We start from the raw sequence: 17897 nt of genomic DNA on the forward strand, positions 1-17897 counted from the left end.
ACAGCCAGTTAGAAAGCAAGATGCTGAATAGAGCGAGAGACAGCCAGTTAGACGCAAGATGCTGAATAGAGCGAGAGACAGCCAGTTAGAAAGCAGGATGCTGAATAGAGCGAGAGACAGCCAGTTAGAAAGCAGGATGCTGAATAGAGCGAGAGACAGCCAGTTAGAAAGCAAGATGCTGAATAGAGCGAGAGACAGCCAGTTAGAAAGCAAGATGCTGAATAGAGCGAGAGACAGCCAGTTAGACAGCAGGATGCTGAATAGAGCGAGAGACAGCCAGTTAGACGCAAGATGCTGAATAGAGCGAGAGACAGCCAGTTAGAAAGCAAGATGCTGAATAGAGCGAGAGACAGCCAGTTAGACGCAAGATGCTGAATAGAGCGAGAGACAGCCAGTTAGAAAGCAGGATGCTGAATAGAGCGAGAGACAGCCAGTTAGAAAGCAGGATGCTGAATAGAGCGAGAGACAGCCAGTTAGAAAGCAAGATGCTGAATAGAGCGAGAGACAGCCAGTTAGAAAGCAGGATGCTGAATAGAGCGAGAGACAGCCAGTTAGACAGCAGGATGCTGAATAGAGCGAGAGACAGCCAGTTAGAAAGCAGGATGCTGAATAGAGCGAGAGACAGCCAGTTAGAAAGCAAGATGCTGAATAGAGCGAGAGACAGCCAGTTAGAAAGCAGGTTACTTGAACTCCTCAAAGAAGCCTAAGCAGCTTCACATGTTCCTCCATCCTCCACTCTACAGACAACACCCTCTCATTGGTAGAGTCAAGACTGGCATCAGTGACTGGTTCCTAAAGGGCTGCTTCCAATGGGCTCCTCCGGATGGGCTGTCGTTTGGCTCGATGGCTTAAGTTCTGAGCGCACCGAGACTTTGGGTTACTTCCTCTGCTCATATACATCACAGTGTGGATGGGAAGTTACTGCATCTATTCGCATTTGAACTTCTGCAGTTGCGCCTGATGTTGTTTGGATAAAACGAGCAATTCGAAAGATGAACAAGATTGTTGTCAAGAGGTCAATTCAATACAAGACTCTGGAGGAACACAGGAGTGAGGAGGAGAGATGCAGTGTGGACTGTCTGGTAACAGATGAACAGCATACAGACTTACTGTGCCAAGATGCACAGGAGAGATGCAGTGTGGACTGTCTGGTAACAGATGAACAGCATACAGACTTACTGTGCCAAGATGCACAGGAGAGATGCAGTGTGGACTGTCTGGTAACAGATGAACAGCATACAGACTTACTGTGCCAAGATGCACAGGAGAGATGCAGTGTGGACTGTCTGGTAACAGATGAACAGCATACAGACTTACTGTGCCAAGATGCAATAGAAGACAACGCTGTTGTAGACAGGAGCTACGGGTAAGCACCTTTTCTCTTATTTTTGTCAAATACAGCACAACTTACTAAAGGTAAAAGTAAAACCCACATTGATGAGATGCATTTTCAAACATCTTCAATGCAGTTCTATATTTGCATTTTTTTTTATACAAAAGACAGTGTTGATATTTTATTAAATATGTAACGCTGCAAAAATAGTCATATGTAAAAACAAACTAAGATATGTAATAACATTACTTATTCAGATCGAGGGGAAATAGATATCATGATCAAACGTTTGAATTGATTGGGAGAACCAGGTTATATCTGCAGGACAAGAACACTTCTTTAATTATTAATAAACCTGACCCACATATTCCCATCACTGAGAGCCAACTTTCGGTAGCTTCCACAGCCCAACAGTGACACCTACGGATCATGTTACCAACTATATATACTCGCGCATGATTTATTACTGAAAGTGAAAACATTAACGATGACTGTATTTGTCACGTTCCTGACCTGTTTTCTGTTTAGTTTTGTGTGTTAGTTGGTCAGGACGTGAGTTTGGGTGGGCATTCTATGTTGTCTGTTTCTATGTTGGTTTAGGGTTGCCTGGTATGGCTCTCAATTGGAGGCAGGTGTTTGGCGTTCCTCTAATTGAGAGTCATATTTAGGTAGGCTGTTCACAGTGTTTGTTTGTGGGTGGTTGTCTCCTGTGTCAGTGTTTGTCGCACCATACGGGACTGTTTCGGTTTGTGTAGTCTATGTTTCCTATTCGTGCGTTCTTCTTGTTTTATGTAAGTTCGTCGTCTAGGTTTGTCTACACCGTTTATTGTTTTGTTAGTTTATTCAAGTATAGTTAGTTTCGTTTTGTCTTATAAATAAAATTCATCATGTATTCACAACCCGCTGCGCCTTGGCTCGATCACTACTCCACCTCTTCTTATGAAGAGAGAGAGGAACGCCGTTACAGAACCACCCACCAATCCAGAGCCAAGCAGCGGTGTAAACGGAGTAAGGGACAGCGCAAGAAGGAGGAATGGACTTGGGACGATGTATTGGACGGTAAAGGTTGCTACACATGGGAGGAGATCCTGGCTGGAAGGGATCGCCTCCCATGGGAACAGGTGGAGGCACTGAGGAGAACAGAGGCAACCGGAGAAGGGAACCGGCGTTATGAGGGGACGCGTCTTGCACGGAAGCCCGAAAAGCCCGTGAGTAACTCCCAAAAATTTCTTGGGGGGGGGCTAAGGGGTTGTGGGCCAAGGGCAGGTAGGAGACCTGCGCCCACTTCCCAGGCTAACCGTGGAGAGCGGGAGTACGGGCAGACACCGTGTTACGCAGTAGAGCGCACGGTGTCTCCTGTACGTGTGCATAGCCCGGTGCGGGTTATTCCACCTCCCCGCACTGGTAGGGCTAGATTGGGCATTGAGCCAGGTGTCATGAGGCCGGCTCAACGCGTCTGGTCTCCAGTGCGTCTCCTCGGGCCGGCATACATGGCACCTGCCTTACGCATGGTTTCCCCGGTTCGCCTACACAGCCCGGTGCGGGTTATTCCACCTCCCCGCACTAGGTGGGCGACCGGGAGCATTCAACCAGGTAAGGTTGGGCAGGCTCAATGCTCAAGAGAGCCAGTACGCCTGCACGGTCCGGTATTTCCGGCGCCACCTCCCCGCCCCAGCCTAGTACCTACAGTGCCTACACTACGCACTAGGCTACCAGTGCATTTCCAGAGCCCTGTTCCTCCTCCACGCACTCTCCCTATAGTGCGTGTATCCAGTTCGGTGCCTCCAGTTCCGGCCCCACGCACTAAGCCACCTGTGCGTCTCCTAAGTCCTGTACACACTGTCACTTCTCCCCGTACTAGTCCTGAGGTGCGTGCCCTCAGCCCGGTGCCACCAGTGCCGGTACCACGCACCAGGTATAGAGTACGCTTTGAGAGTTCAGTGTGCCCTGTCCCTGCTCCCCGCACTAGTATGAAGGTGCGTGTCCTTAGCCCGGTGCCTCCAGTTCCGGCACCACGCACCAGGTCTACAGTGCGCCTTATCCGGCCAGAGCCATCCGTCTACCCAGCGCCATCTGAGCCATCCGTCTCCCCAGCGCCATCTGAGCCATCCGTCTCCCCAGCGCCATCTGAGCCATCCGTCTCCCCAGCGCCATCTGAGCCATCCGTCTCCCCAGCGCCGTCTGAGCCGCCCGTCTGCAATGAGCCTGCAAAGCCGCCCGTCTGCCATGAGCCTGCAAAGCCGCCCGTCTGCCATGAGCCTACAGAGCCGTCCGCCAGACAGGAGCCGCCCGCCAGACAGGAGCCGCTAGAGCCGCCCGCCAGACAGGAGCCGCTAGAGCCGTCCGTCAGACAGGATCTGCCAGAGCCGCCAACCAGACAGGATCTGCCAGAGCCGCCAGCCAGACAGGATCTGCCAGAGCCGCCAGCCAGACAGGATCTGCCAGAGCCGCCAGCCAGACAGGATCTGCCAGAGCCGCCAGCGAGCCATGAGCAGCCAGAGCCGTCAGAGAGCCATGAGCGGCCAGAGCCGTCAGAGAGCCATGAGCGGCCAGAGCCGTCAGAGAGCCATGAGCAGCCAGAGCCGTCAGAGAGCCATGAGCAGCCAGAGCCGTCAGAGAGCCATGAGCAGCCAGAGCCGTCAGAGAGCCATGAGCAGCCAGAGCCGTCAGAGAGCCATGAGCAGCCAGAGCCGTTAGAGAGCCATGAGCGTCCAGAGCCGTCAGCCAGCCATGAGCGTCCAGAGCCGTCAGCCTGCCATGAGCGTCCAGAGCCGTCAGCCTGCCATGAGCGTCCAGAGCCGTCAGCCTGCCATGAGCGTCCAGAGCCGTCAGCCTGCCATGAGCGTCCAGAGCCGTCAGTCAGCCATGAGCTGTCCCTCAGCCAGAAGCGGCTAGTAATTCAGAACTGCCCCTCAGTCCAGAGCTGTCTCTCTGTCCGGAGCTGCCCTTCAGTCCGGAGTTGCCCCTCTATCCTGAGCTACCTCTTTATCCTGAGCTACCTCTCTCTCCTAAGCTATCCCTCTGTCCTGAGCTATCCCTATGTCCTGAGCTACCTTGTCCCAGAGCTGTCCTTGATTCTGGTGTTGCCCCTAAATTTAGGTGGGGTTATTTGGAGGGTGGTCATTGTGGGGAGGCTAAGGAAGCGGGGATTGATTATGGTGGGGTGGGAACCACGCCCGGAGCCTAAGCCACCACCGTGGTCAGATGCCCACCCAGACCCTCCCCTGGACTTTTTGGTGATGCGTTCGGAGTACGCATCTTGAGGGGGGGGTTATGTCACGTTCCTGACCTGTTTTCTGTTTAGTTTTGTGTGTTAGTTGGTCAGGACGTGAGTTTGGGTGGGCATTCTATGTTATCTGTTTCTATGTTGGTTTAGGGTTGCCTGGTATGGCTCTCAATTGGAGGCAGGTGTTTGGCGTTCCTCTAATTGAGAGTCATATTTAGGTAGGCTGTTCACAGTGTTTGTTTGTGGGTGGTTGTCTCCTGTGTCAGTGTTTGTCGCACCATACGGGACTGTTTCGGTTTGTGTAGTCTATGTTTCCTATTCGTGCGTTCTTCTTGTTTTATGTAAGTTCGTCGTCTAGGTTTGTCTACACCGTTTATTGTTTTGTTAGTTTATTCAAGTATAGTTAGTTTCGTTTTGTCTTATAAATAAAATTCATCATGTATTCACAACCCGCTGCGCCTTGGCTCGATCACTACTCCACCTCTTCTTATGAAGAGAGAGAGGAACGCCGTTACAGTATTACAGTAAAAGTTGCTCATGGTTTTATTGGTATAAAAGACTAATTAGGATTTCTATCATTTTGATGCCAGATGGGCTGGTCAATTTTTTGCCCAGTTTGCCTGTCTACAGAACATTGAGGGTTTTGTACAAAGCAATCATTATTTGGCTAATAATGTGGACCTCAAGAAAAAAAACGGCCGGTGTGGAGACCTGTATGGAGATTTTTTGGTTTGTTGCCAGTGTTAAAAATGCCCAGGTTGTATTCTGGTCCTAGTCCGTTCCTGAACTATCAGGTATAGCAACCCTATCCTTGCAATATGACAACTCATCTCCCATCAGAGAATTATACATTTTTATATCATATATCACCTCAAAACAGGTCTAGTCTGGGTGGGGTCAAAGTTCCCTACAAGCGGCAGGCACTTCAGGACATGGCGAGGCCGCTGAAGCAGTGGCTGTACCAACACAGGGACAACCCCTACCCCACCAAGACAGAGAAGGCCCTGCTCGCCCTGGGGTCCCAGATGACTTTAGTACAGGTGAGCAGAGACGTGACTTTAGTACAGGGGAACTGAGACGTGACTTTAGTACAGGGGAACTGAGATGTGACTTTAGTACAGGGGAACTGAGACGGGACTTTAGTACAGGGGAACTGAGACGTGACTTTAGTACAGGGGAACTGAGACGGGAGTTTAGTACAGGGGAACTGAGACGTGACTTTAGTACAGGGGAACTGAGACGTGACTTTAGTACAGGGGAACTGAGATGTGACTTTAGTACAGGGGAACTGAGACGTGACTTTAGTACAGGGGAGCTGAGACGGGACTTTAGTACAGGAGCTGAGACGGGACTTTAGTACAGGGGAACTGAGACGTGACTTTAGTACAGGGAACTGAGACGTGACTTTAGTACAGGGGAACTGAGACGTGACTTTAGTACAGGGGAGCTGAGACGTGACTTTAGTACAGGGGAACTGAGACGGGACTTTAGTACAGGGGAACTGAGATGGGACTTTAGTACAGGGGAACTGAGACGTGACTTTAGTACAGGGGAACTGAGACAGGACTTTAGTACAGCGGAACTGAGGTATGTTAGTCATTCATGGATCATGTGGATGAACCATGGAAGTAGAAGTAGAAACCAGTCCGTGAAAAAACATTTGCTGACAAGTTGAAGATCCTGAATTCATGAATTCCTTTTTCTCTTTATGTTGCAGGTCTCAAACTGGTTTGCCAATGCCCGGCGGAGGCTGAAGAACACAGTGAGGCAGCCAGACCTGAGTTGGGCTCTACGTATCAAACTCTACAACAAATACATTCAGGGCAACGCTGAGAGACTTAGTATCAGCAGTGATGACACCAACTCTGAGGGTAAGAGGGGCTGCGGGTAGACTAAGCGAAATTAGAGCTGGGGATGTAATTCCAACAAATATGCATTACACATATCAACACTGCAAGTGTGAAATCAACTCTAAAAGTGTTCATTGTAACACTCATAAACGAATGTCCCGTACCACACAGAGTTAATGTTTTACTTAAGAAAGTGTTAGGGTTTTGACACTTTTAAAGAGTTTCTGTAACTCTGTAAAGAGTTGAAAATTAACACTGGCCAATACTGTTATACAAAAACAACTGTCTCTGAGTAATTTTTTTAAGTAATAGAGTTGATTACCTTTTAACAAATCAAATGTTATTTGTCACATGCTTCGTAGACAACAGCTGTAGGCTAACAGTGAAATGCTTACGTACGGGTCCTTTTCAACAATGCAGAGTTAAAGAAAATATACAAACTAAAATAAATAAAGACCAGTTTCTTTGTGTCTGCAGAGAGTAAACTTAAAAAGTTATGTGAGACTGCAAAAATGGAAGAGGCAAGTGGAAGGGGGAAAAAGTAAGGAACCTGCTTATTGGCCCTGGTTTTAAAGCCCGAAATTGGTTAAAGAAAATTGTGATAAATAAAAAAGTATACCAGTTTAATTTAAGGACCAAAAAATTGACAGCTGTACCATATAGATTGCAAAACAGTTGGGAAGAGATTTTTCAATGTACCGATTGAAAAGTCACAGTCAGTCGATCAATCATATAATAATACTTTTAATAAAAATAATTATCTGTAATTTACAATCTGTAGAAACTATGAGAATAGAAATGTTCAGAACTTTCACAGCACAGTTGAAAAATATATGGCAAATAGAAATAAAACATGGATGTTGTTGGGGGATGGGAGGGGCTGAGTTGAGCTGAAGCGTGGGATTAAATACAACAAGATAACTCATGTAAAATACGCTGTGTCCGTAAAATGTATATAGGTAGGATTAGGTGAAATAATAAAGGAAAATATGAAGAAACAAAAGATCAAATCAAATCGTATTTGTCACATACACGTGTTTAGCAGATGTTATTGCAGGTGTAGTGAAATGCTTGTGTTTCTAGCTCTAACAGTGCAGTAATATCTAACAACTTTACAACAATACACACAAATCTAAAGGAATGGAATTAAGAATATATAAATATTGGGCAAGCAATGTCAGAGCAGCATAGACTAAGATACAGTTGAATAGGATAGAATACAGTATATACATATGAGATGAGGAATGCAAGATATGTAAACATTATTAAAGTGACTAGTGTTCCATTATTAAAGTGGCCAGTGATTTCAAGTCTATGTATATAGGGCAGCAGCCTCGAATGTGCAGTCTGATGGCCTTGAGATAGAAGCTGCTTTTCAGTCTCTCGGTCACAGCTTTGATGTACCTGTACTGACCTCGCCTTCTGGATGATAGCAGGGTGAACAGGCAGCGGCTCGGGTGGTTGTTGTCCTTGATGATCTTTTCGGGTGCTGTAGGTGTCCTGGAGGGCAGGTAGATTGCACCCGGTGATGCGTTGGGCAGACCACACCACCCTCTGGAGAGCCCTGCAGTTCTGGGCGCTGCAGTTGTCGTACCAGGCAGTGATACAGCCCGACAGGATGCTCTCAATTGTGCATCTGTAAAAGCTTGTGAGGGTTTTAGGTGCCAAGTCAAAATGTGCCATCTTCACCACACTGTCTGTGTGGGTGGAATATTTCAGTTTGTCAGTGATGTGTACGCCGAGGAAATTGACGTGTGTGTATATATATATATATATATGTGTATGTGTGTATATATTTACAAAACAATTGATGAGGGAATTGGAAATTATGCAGACAATTACATTGATGGAATCTGCAATCTATCTACAATATTAAACCTGATTTTACCCCCCAAAAAAGCAAAAGATATTCAGGCTCTTTTGGAGACCAGTTGATGGAGGCCAATGTTTTTTTTGTTTACCCCCATGTTGCAGATGACAAATGTCCCTTACAAACTCCAGCAAGTCAATCAGAGCTCTCCAGGCCCTCCCTCAAGAGTGTCATCAAACTGGAGAAAAGGACTGATCCCGCCTACAGTGACGACTACATCTCTCCACCGCCCAAGTACAAGAGCAGCTTGCTGAAACGGTACCTTAACGACACCCTACGACACGTAATGGCGACAACTGATGACGTCACAAAGTCCCGCCGCAGGAACCACTCAGGGTCGTTCAGCTCCAACGAGTGTGACGATGACCTTGTCTCGCCCTCTTCCTCCGAGGCAGAGACGCGCTTTGTCTACCCTATGTGTAAGAGATCAAACATTCCTCATTATATTGTGACACTTTACTTGAAACTCTGACCATAAAGTCTACAAAATACTGCCATAAGCACGACCTAAGACATGGCATATGCAGACATACCAGCTAATGTACAGTGGCAAGAAAAAGCATGTGAACCCTTTGGAAATACCTGGATTTCTGCATAAATTGGTCATAACATTTGAGGGCAGGGCAACTCTAACCAGCATCTCCAATCTCGTCTCATTGATTGGACTCCAGGTTAGCTGACTCCTGACTCCAATTAGCTTTTGGAGAAGTCATTAGCATAGGGGTTCACATACTTTTTCCAACCTACACTGTTAATGTTTAAATTACGTATTCAGTATAGACAAGAAAAATACAATAATTTGTATGTTATTAGTTTAAGCACACTGTGTTTGTCTATTGTTGTGACTTAGATTAAGATCAGATCAAATCGTATGACCAATTTATGCAGAAATCCAAGGGTTCACATATATTTTCTTGCCACTGGTATGTTTATATCGACTGGACACGGTCGTGAGTTCACTTGCTTGGCATAACGCTAACCAACTAGTTTATTTCTAGTCAAAGTTTATTGGTTGGGTGCACAGATTTGCAGAGCAAAAATGCTTGTCGGGTTAGCGTTTGCCAATTTAGGTTGGCCAAACTTCTGTTCCTTGAGTTGGTCTTATCTGTCAATGTCGAAAGCTTTAACACGACACAAATAGGCACCTGTTTTAACACCTGTGTGCCCTTCAGGACCTGAAGTTAAGAGAACTGCCCTTAATCAGGTTGACCTGAAGTTATGAGAACTGTCCTTAATCAGGTTGACCTGAAGCTATGAGAACTGCCATTAATCAGGTTGACCTGAAGTTATGAGAACTGCCCTTAATCAGGTTGACCTGAAGTTATGAGAACTGTCCTTAATCAGGTTGACCTGAAGCTATGAGAACTGCCCTTAATCAGGTTGACCTGAAGTTATGAGAACTGTCCTTAATCAGGTTGACCTGAAGTTATGAGAACTGCCCTTAATCAGGTTGACCTGAAGTTATGAGAACTGCCCTTAATCAGGTTGACAACTCTAAACTCCACAAAAGGTCCTGGAGCCAAAGCAACAGCTAATAGGAACTTATGCTGACATTTAAATCCCTTACTTAAAAAATCCCGTACTTGTTTTGCAAAAGACAGAGTAGTAGACTATTTTGTCAGTGAATTCCATTATCCATATTCTAGAATGCGTAGTTTCCTTGCCATGGTGGAAATGTCAAGTCTCACGGTCAATTACAGAATGTCTGAGATTTTATTGTCCCCAAGGTGAGACGTGAGGACCTTTGCATAAGTTTCTGGTACAGATGCCGTTTCAGAGTGTTTCTGCTTGGTCCCTGTCACTAAATCACCACAGAATTCTCCATGGAAGTTGGAACCACTGTATTCACACTCAGAGTTGACAGTATAGTTTCTAATTGCTTATCTCAGAATTGTCACTTTAAATTATTCAATAAAAACATAACAGTTTATATCTGTCACGCCCTGACCTTAGAGAGCCTTTTTATTTCTCTATTTGGTTAGGTCGGGGTGTGATTTGGGTGGGAAATCTATGTGTTCTATTTCTTTGTTGGCCGGGTATGGTTCCCAATCAGAGGCAGCTGCCTATCGTTGTCTCTGATTGGGGATCATACTTGGGCAGCCTGTTTTCCCATCTTAGTTTGTGGGATCTTGTTTTTGCATAGTTGCTGTCTAGCCCTGCAGAACGTTACGTTCGGTTTTGTATTTTGTTGTTTTGTCGGAGTTCAGTATTAAAAATCATGAACACTTTCCACGCTGCGCTTTGGTCTCATTCATCTAACGACGGACGTAACAATATCACAAAATACTTTAGTTTTAGGGTAGGCTTCCAACAGAAAATATAAAATACAGATAACAAGAAAGATTTCAGATGTCACAGGCACACTGTAACTGTTTGTGTCCCTGGAGTATTTAGGGGCTGCTTGGCGTGGGAGTGGAAAGAGTAAACTAGTCAATATGCCTATGCTAATTAGTGCTGTTTCTGGGTTGTCCAATATGACGTCAGGTCATCAAACACGCTTTATTTGCACTACAAAATAGTCAAAATAAAGGAAAATCCTGGAATGAGTAGGTGTGTCCAAACTTTTGACTGGTACTGTAAATACAATATTGTAATTTTTTTAGGAACTCAGTCGGCGTCTCAACTTACTGTTGAGGTGTTAGAATAATAGAATACACCAGGTGCAATTTTATAAATGTGGTTGTGCATCAGCAGTCACTCAATTAGCCCATGTCAGCAAAAACATTTTAGATTAGCAAGTTATCTAAACTTGTAGTAAACATGGTCGAATTACCGACCAGGGTGGGGCCCATTGATCGTCAGTTATCATATTAAAAACTGCAAACATTTGCGTCCACTCTATGGCAAAATGTATAGAATTGTAGGAAATTAGCTGTAAAACTGCAAATCTTTCTCTCTGCCACATGGCAAAATGAGTAGAATTGCAGCAAACTTGTTTATCTTTAAAAGATAAAAATTTTCTCTACGCTCCATGTCAAAATAGGCAGAATTGCAGGAAATTAACTTTTGTTCAAAAAGTTCTAAATCTTGGTGGCTTGGTTTCCATCTGTCTCTCAATCAGCCACTGATTTAGATTTTTAGAACCAGGTGATTTTTCTATCTCCAGTGCCAATCACTGTCTGACTAACTTTTGAGGGGATGTGAAAACTAGCAGCTCCTGCATTCCCTTGAAGCCCAGGATTGTGCAAAACGACTTTACGAGTTCATGAACTAAGTGGACTTCCATGATCAGAACTGACATTTTATTTTCAGTCAGCCAAGGTATTTTGTATTTGTTGTAGTCAGTTTCCCAGATCAGAATTGGTCTGTGAGACGTTAACATGCTTTTTACAGGTCTTTTTTTTTAAACACACAATTTCAGGAAAACAAATCAAGAATTATTGTAAAATATAAAGGACGCAGAGACAAACAAAGCACAGTTCAATTTGCCCATAATGATTTACAGTTGAAGTCGGAAGTTAACATACACCTTAGCCAAATACATTTAAACTCAGTTTTTCCTAATTCCTGACATTTAATCCCAGTAAAAATTCCCTGTCTTAGGTCAGTTAGGATAACCACTTTATTTTAAGAATGTTAAATGTCAGAATAATAGTAGAGAGAATGATTTATTTCAGCTTTTATTTATTTCATCACATACCGAGTGGGTCAGAAGTTTACATACACTCAATTAGTATTTGGTAGCATTGCCTTTAAATTGTTTAACTTCGGTCAAACGTTTCGGGTAGCATTCCACAAGCTTCCCACAATAAGTTGGGGGAATTTGTGCCCATTCCTCCTGACAGAGCCGGTGTAACTGAGTCAGGTTTGTAGGCCTCCTTGCTCGCACACACCTTTTCAGTTCTGCCCACAAATTTTCTATAGGATTGAAGGCTTTGTGATGGCCACTCCAATACCTTGACTTTTGTTGTCCTTAAGCCATTTTGCCACAACTTTGGAAGTATGCTTGGGGTCATTGTCCATTTGGAAGACCCGTTTGCGACCAAGCTTTAACTTCCTGACTGATGTCTTGAGATGTTGCTTCAATATATCCACATAATTTTCCACCCTCATGATGCAATCTATTTTGTGAAGTGCACCAGTCCCAACTGCAGCAAAGCACCAAAGCACCCCCACAACATGATGCTGCCACCCCCGTGCTTCACTGTTGGGATGGTGTTCTTCGGCTTGCAAGCCTCCCCCTTTTTCCTCCAAACATTACAATGGTCATTTTGGCCAAACAGTTCTATTTTTGTTTCATCAGACCAGAGGGCATTTCTCCAAAAAGTACGATCTTTGTCCCCATGTGCAGTTACAAACCGTAGTCTGGCTTTTTTATGGCGGTTTTGGAGCAGTGGCTTCTTCCTTGCTGAGCGGCCTTTCAGGTTATGTCGATATAGGACTTGTTTTACTGTAGATATAGATACTTTTGTACCTGTTTCCTCCAGCATCTTCACAAGGTCCTTTGCTCTTGTTCTGGGATTGATTTGCACTTTTTGCACCGAAGTACGTTCATCTCTAGGAGACAGAACACGTCTCCTTCCTGAACGGTATGATAACGGTGTGGTCCCATGGTGTTAATACTTGCGTATTATTGTTTGTACAGATGAACGTGGTACCTTCAGGCGTTTGGAAATTGCTCCCAAGGATGAACCAGACTTGTGGAGGTCCCAAAAAAATTTCTGAGGTCTTGGCTGATTTCTTTTGATTTTCCCTTGATGTCAAGCAAAGAGGCACTGAGTTTTAAGGTAGGACTTGAAATACATCCACAGGTACACCTCCAATTGACTCAAATTATGTCAATTAGCCTATTAGAAGCTTCTAAAGCCATGACATCATTTTCTGGAATTTTCCAAGCTGTTTAAAGGCACAGTCAACTTAGTGTATGTAAACTTCTGACCCACTGGAATTGTGATACAGTGAATTATAAGTGAAATAATCTGTCTGGAAACAATTGTTGGATAAATTACTTGTGTCATGCACAAAGTAGATGTCCTAACCGACTTGCCAAAACTATAGTTTGTTAACAAGACATTTGTGGAGTGGTTGAACAACTAGTTTTAATGACTCCAACCTATGTGTATGTAAACTTCCGACTTCAACTGTACATGTACATTTTGATTTAGTGCTGAGTTTTCCAGAATAATTACTATTTTCCTTGGTAAAATGAAAATGTCAGAACCACCAAAAAAGATTAGAGACATTCAGTAGCAAAATGTCATCAAGAGGCCAAACGATTTATTGTCTAGCTGTAGTTGCTCTTGGCCCGGACCTTGCTATAGAAATCGGAGTCTGAGATGTTTCAGGCAGTGAATTTTGAAAGCGGCATTTTGTGTGTTCGCAATTGGCCTCTAATTTTCTTGCTCATAGCTCACTGAAGAAACATAGCTCTTGACCCGCCTGACTCGACTCAACATAACAGAGAGCCCGTTCTGCTGTGTTCACATGCAAAATGTGTGGGCAAACATGCAAATTACACACTATTTCGTACGCATTTATAAACTAAATCATCAAAATGTATGATAACACCCAAACCGTACACAAAGTGTGTTTGGTAGATTGGAAATCCAACATTTGAGCTCATATTTTCCGTAAGATTTAAGTTTCAACCTGGGACGTATTCATTACACCAATTCTGTTGCAAAACGGAAACAAATGGAACGCGGAGTGATCTATGTACCTGAATTTGTCCAATAGAAACTCTTGTTTTGCTCTGTTTGCTTCCGTTTGGTTCTTAAACTGTGAAAGTTTCGTAATGAATACACCGCTGGCAACGACACCTTTCTATGTGTTCAACGACACCGTTCCAAAAGCACTTCAAATCCAAAGAACCCAAGGTGAGATAGCCATCAATATACTGACTTAAAGTGATTCAATCAGTTTTCGGCATGACAGGAACCAAACACACCCAGAAGGAGAGATACTGCCACTAAAGAGCCATAGAGGGAGTATTACAGTACATGTCGCTTATTCACACAATACTCTAATGCACATTTCTATGATCTTGGATGTACTGCAGTTCAAACATAAAGGCAGAGGAAGGAATACAAAAAACAGCCAAATAACAGTCAAACGAACTCTGGAGACCTGGAAACAGAGCGTCTGTGTTCATGACACCGCACAGATATCGTATTTTTCCGTCTCAAAGGCACAGGAGAAACATAATTGCATTTGTTTTGGCCGGAGTGCCTAAGAGCAGCTAGACTAGAGTACTTCAGTGAGTTAAGGCCCTCTGGGGCAGTTAAAGTGCACAAACACACACACACATGCAAATACTGTAAAGCAAACAAACACACACACACACACACACACACACACACACACACACACACACACACACACACACACACACACACACACACACACACACACACACACACACATGCACACACACACACACACACACACACACACACACACACACACACACACACACACACACACACACACACACACATGCAAATACTGTAATGCACACACACACACACACACATGCAAATACTGTAAAGCAAACACACACACAAGCACACACACACACACACACACACACACACACACACACACACACACACACACACACACACACACATGCAAATAATGTAACGCACACACACACACACACACAAGCACACACACGCACGCACACACTCTAATGCATACAAAAAACACACACACACGTAAATATTGGAAAACACAACGTAAACAGTCACACAGATATGAAAATACATATATGTGAAGTACAGGTTATGGAAAAGTCCCATCTCCAGTTTCCATACTTTTCTGCACAATACATTTAATTTTGTATTTTTTTGTCTCTCTATGTTTTTCAGACATGATGGACTATGCATCAACTAGATGTGACAGGTATGTTTGTTTGTTTATGGAACCCTTCTGCTTCTGCATGTCTTTAAAGTGAGTAAAAGACTTCTAGCTGCACAAGAATCAAATCAAATTCAAATCAAATGTATTTATATAGCCCTTCTTACATCAGCTGATATCTCAAAGTGCTGTACAGAAACCCAGCCTAAAACCCCAAACAGCAAGCAATGCAGGTGTAGAAGCACGGTGGCTAGGAAACACTCCCTAGAAAGGCCAGAACCTAGGAAGAAACCTAGAGAGGAACCAGGCTATAAGGGGTGGCCAGTCCTCTTCTGGCTGTGCCGGGTGGAGATTATAACAGAACATGGCCAAGATGTTCAAATATTCATAAATGACCAGCATGGTCAAATAATAATAATCACAGTAGTTGTCGAGGGTGCAGCAAGTCAGCACCTCAGGAGTAAATGTCAGTTGGCTTTTCATAGCCGATCATTAAGAGTATCTCTACCGCTCCTGCTGTCTCTAGAGAGTTGAAAACAGCAGGTCTGGGACAGGTAGCACGTCCGGTGAACAGGTCAGGGTTCCATAGCCGCAGGCAGAACAGTTGAAACTGGAGCAGCAGCACGGCCAGGTGTACTGGGGACAGCAAGGAGTCATCATGCCAGGTAGTCCTGAGGCATGGTCCTAGGGCTCAGGTCCTCCGAGAGAGAGAAAGAAAGAGAGAAAGAGAGAATTAGAGAGAGCATACTTAAATTCACACAGGACACCGGATAAAACAGGAGAAGTACTCCAGATATAACAAACTGACCCTAGCCCCCCGACACATAAACTACTGCAGCATAAATACTGGAGGCTGAGACAGGAGGGGTCAGGAGACACTGTGGCCCCATCCGATGATACCCCCGGACAGGGCCAAACAGGCAGGATATAACCCCACCCACTTTGCCAAAGCACAGCCCCCACACCACTAGAGGGATATCTTCAACCACCAACTTACCATCCTGAGACAAGGCCGAGTATAGCCCACAAAGATCTCCGCCACGGCACAACCCAAGGGGGGGCGGACATATTCACTTTTCATATCATTCATTAACATGTAATAATGTGGCTTTCTCTTCTGGCACACACACATTGGGAGGAGCAAAAAATGGCAGTCTAGGCAGATGCATTTCTGTTGTCTGTAGGTTGAAAGTCTCCCTGTTGTGTATGACGATTTCATTTTGGGGACTGTACCATACAGTCTTTAAATCTCCGCCTGGGCTCTCCCTTATGTCGTTTGCAGTGATGGGAAGAGTGAAAGAGGCCAGCGGAGGGAGGTGACAGAGTGGAGCGAGATCCACGCTGCCATGGCTCTGTCTAACTTGGCCCAGGGACAGAGCTGCGCCACAGGGCCCACCACCACCAGCTGCGCCACAGGGCCCACCACCACCAGCTGCGCCACAGGGCCCTCCACCACCAGCTGCGCCACAGGGCCCACCACCAGTTGCATCATCCAGAAGTCTTCCCACATCTCCGAGATAAAGACTGTCAACGTGGTCTAGACACTGATCACTCAATGTCTAGACACTATTTCCCTCTAGGCGCAGATCTAGGATCAGCTTCCCCTCCTCCAATCCTATCCTGAAATAATTAGCGGGGAAAATGCAAAACTGAACCAAGATCAGCGTATAGAGGTAACTTCAACCTACACCGTCTGGACCAGGGCCAAACTGGTCACTTGAATTAATTTGAATTACAAAAGGCAACCTGTAATTTATAGTATACGTTTTTACAACCTACAATGTTAAATTGTGGTACAATTTTTTTTTCATGCGATTTTCAAGACTTCAACACAAGTGTAGAGGGAATGCAGTAAAAAACAGTGTTGACCAACTTTGCAAAGTTACATACTCTGTCGAAGTATTTTAACATTTTTGATTTTGATGTGAGAGAAATCTGAAAGGACAAATTGCTTCCTTGATGTAAATGTAAATATTTTTTATTTAACCTTTATTTTACTTGGCATGTCAGTTAAGAACAAATTGTTATTTACAATGACGGCCTACCAGGAAACAGTGGGTTAACTGCCTTGTTCAAGGGTAGAATGACAGATTTATTTTACCTTGTCAACTCGGGGATCGAATCTAGCAACCTTTTGGTTCCTGGCCCAAACGTTCTAACCACTAGGCTACCTGACGCCCCAAATATTAGATAAATAGCGTCGTAGCAGTATTGTAAAATAATGTGGCATCGAAGTCATGATAGAATATAGCAGCACATTTCAGAGCAAAAATAGAACTGAGGATTGTACAATACTAAAGACCAGTTTTCATCAGTTTTCACCATGAGGTGAACCCCCCCTTTGGTAATCTCACCTCATGGTCTGGGTATGGAGTAAAGGCGTCCGCATGCTTCCCAGACTAAACATTTCGAAAGAGTTTGTGCATATATTATACGCCATTTTGTGACGTTTTTGTTTGTGTTGGACTCCAGTAAGGGTTTTTTCAGATTTTCGGGCACATTTTTTTATTTTTATTATAGAGGCCAACCGAAGTTTGGGACCCAAAGTTTTCACACCTTCTTCCATGATTGGTCAACTGTAGGGATTCTTTAATAAAGTCTTTGTTGTCATTCAACGAGAGAGACGACTTGTTTTCATTGAGAAATACCGCACCAAACATCTTAGTAATTGCGTGACTACGATCTCCACGGCAAAAACGGCAAACTCAATGACAGATTTCTTGAGTTACTGTATCTTAGATTCATTCTGACTCTTTTTAGGAAGTGTATATTGGCTACAGCTTCTCAAAATGGCCAAACAGTACTATTGTCGCCTTTTTC

At 44.5% G+C, this 17897-nt stretch overlaps 1 protein-coding gene across 1 annotated transcript; it reads left to right on the top strand.

Moving 5' to 3' along the window:
- Positions 1-740: 740 nt before the first annotated feature.
- LOC139560241 (homeobox protein Mohawk-like) lies at positions 741-17692 on the top strand. Its single transcript, XM_071376826.1, has 6 exons — positions 741-1366; positions 5440-5599; positions 6277-6430; positions 8384-8698; positions 15089-15122; positions 16360-17692. The coding sequence occupies exons 1-6, from the start codon at positions 993-995 to the stop codon at positions 16616-16618; spliced, it is 1296 nt and encodes a 431-aa protein (XP_071232927.1). The 5' UTR covers positions 741-992; the 3' UTR covers positions 16619-17692.
- The last annotated feature ends 205 nt before the right edge of the window (positions 17693-17897 follow it).

The sequence above is a fragment of the Salvelinus alpinus genome, chromosome 30 (assembly GCF_045679555.1).
Source record: "Salvelinus alpinus chromosome 30, SLU_Salpinus.1, whole genome shotgun sequence".
NCBI classification, from domain to species: Eukaryota; Metazoa; Chordata; class Actinopteri; order Salmoniformes; family Salmonidae; genus Salvelinus; species Salvelinus alpinus.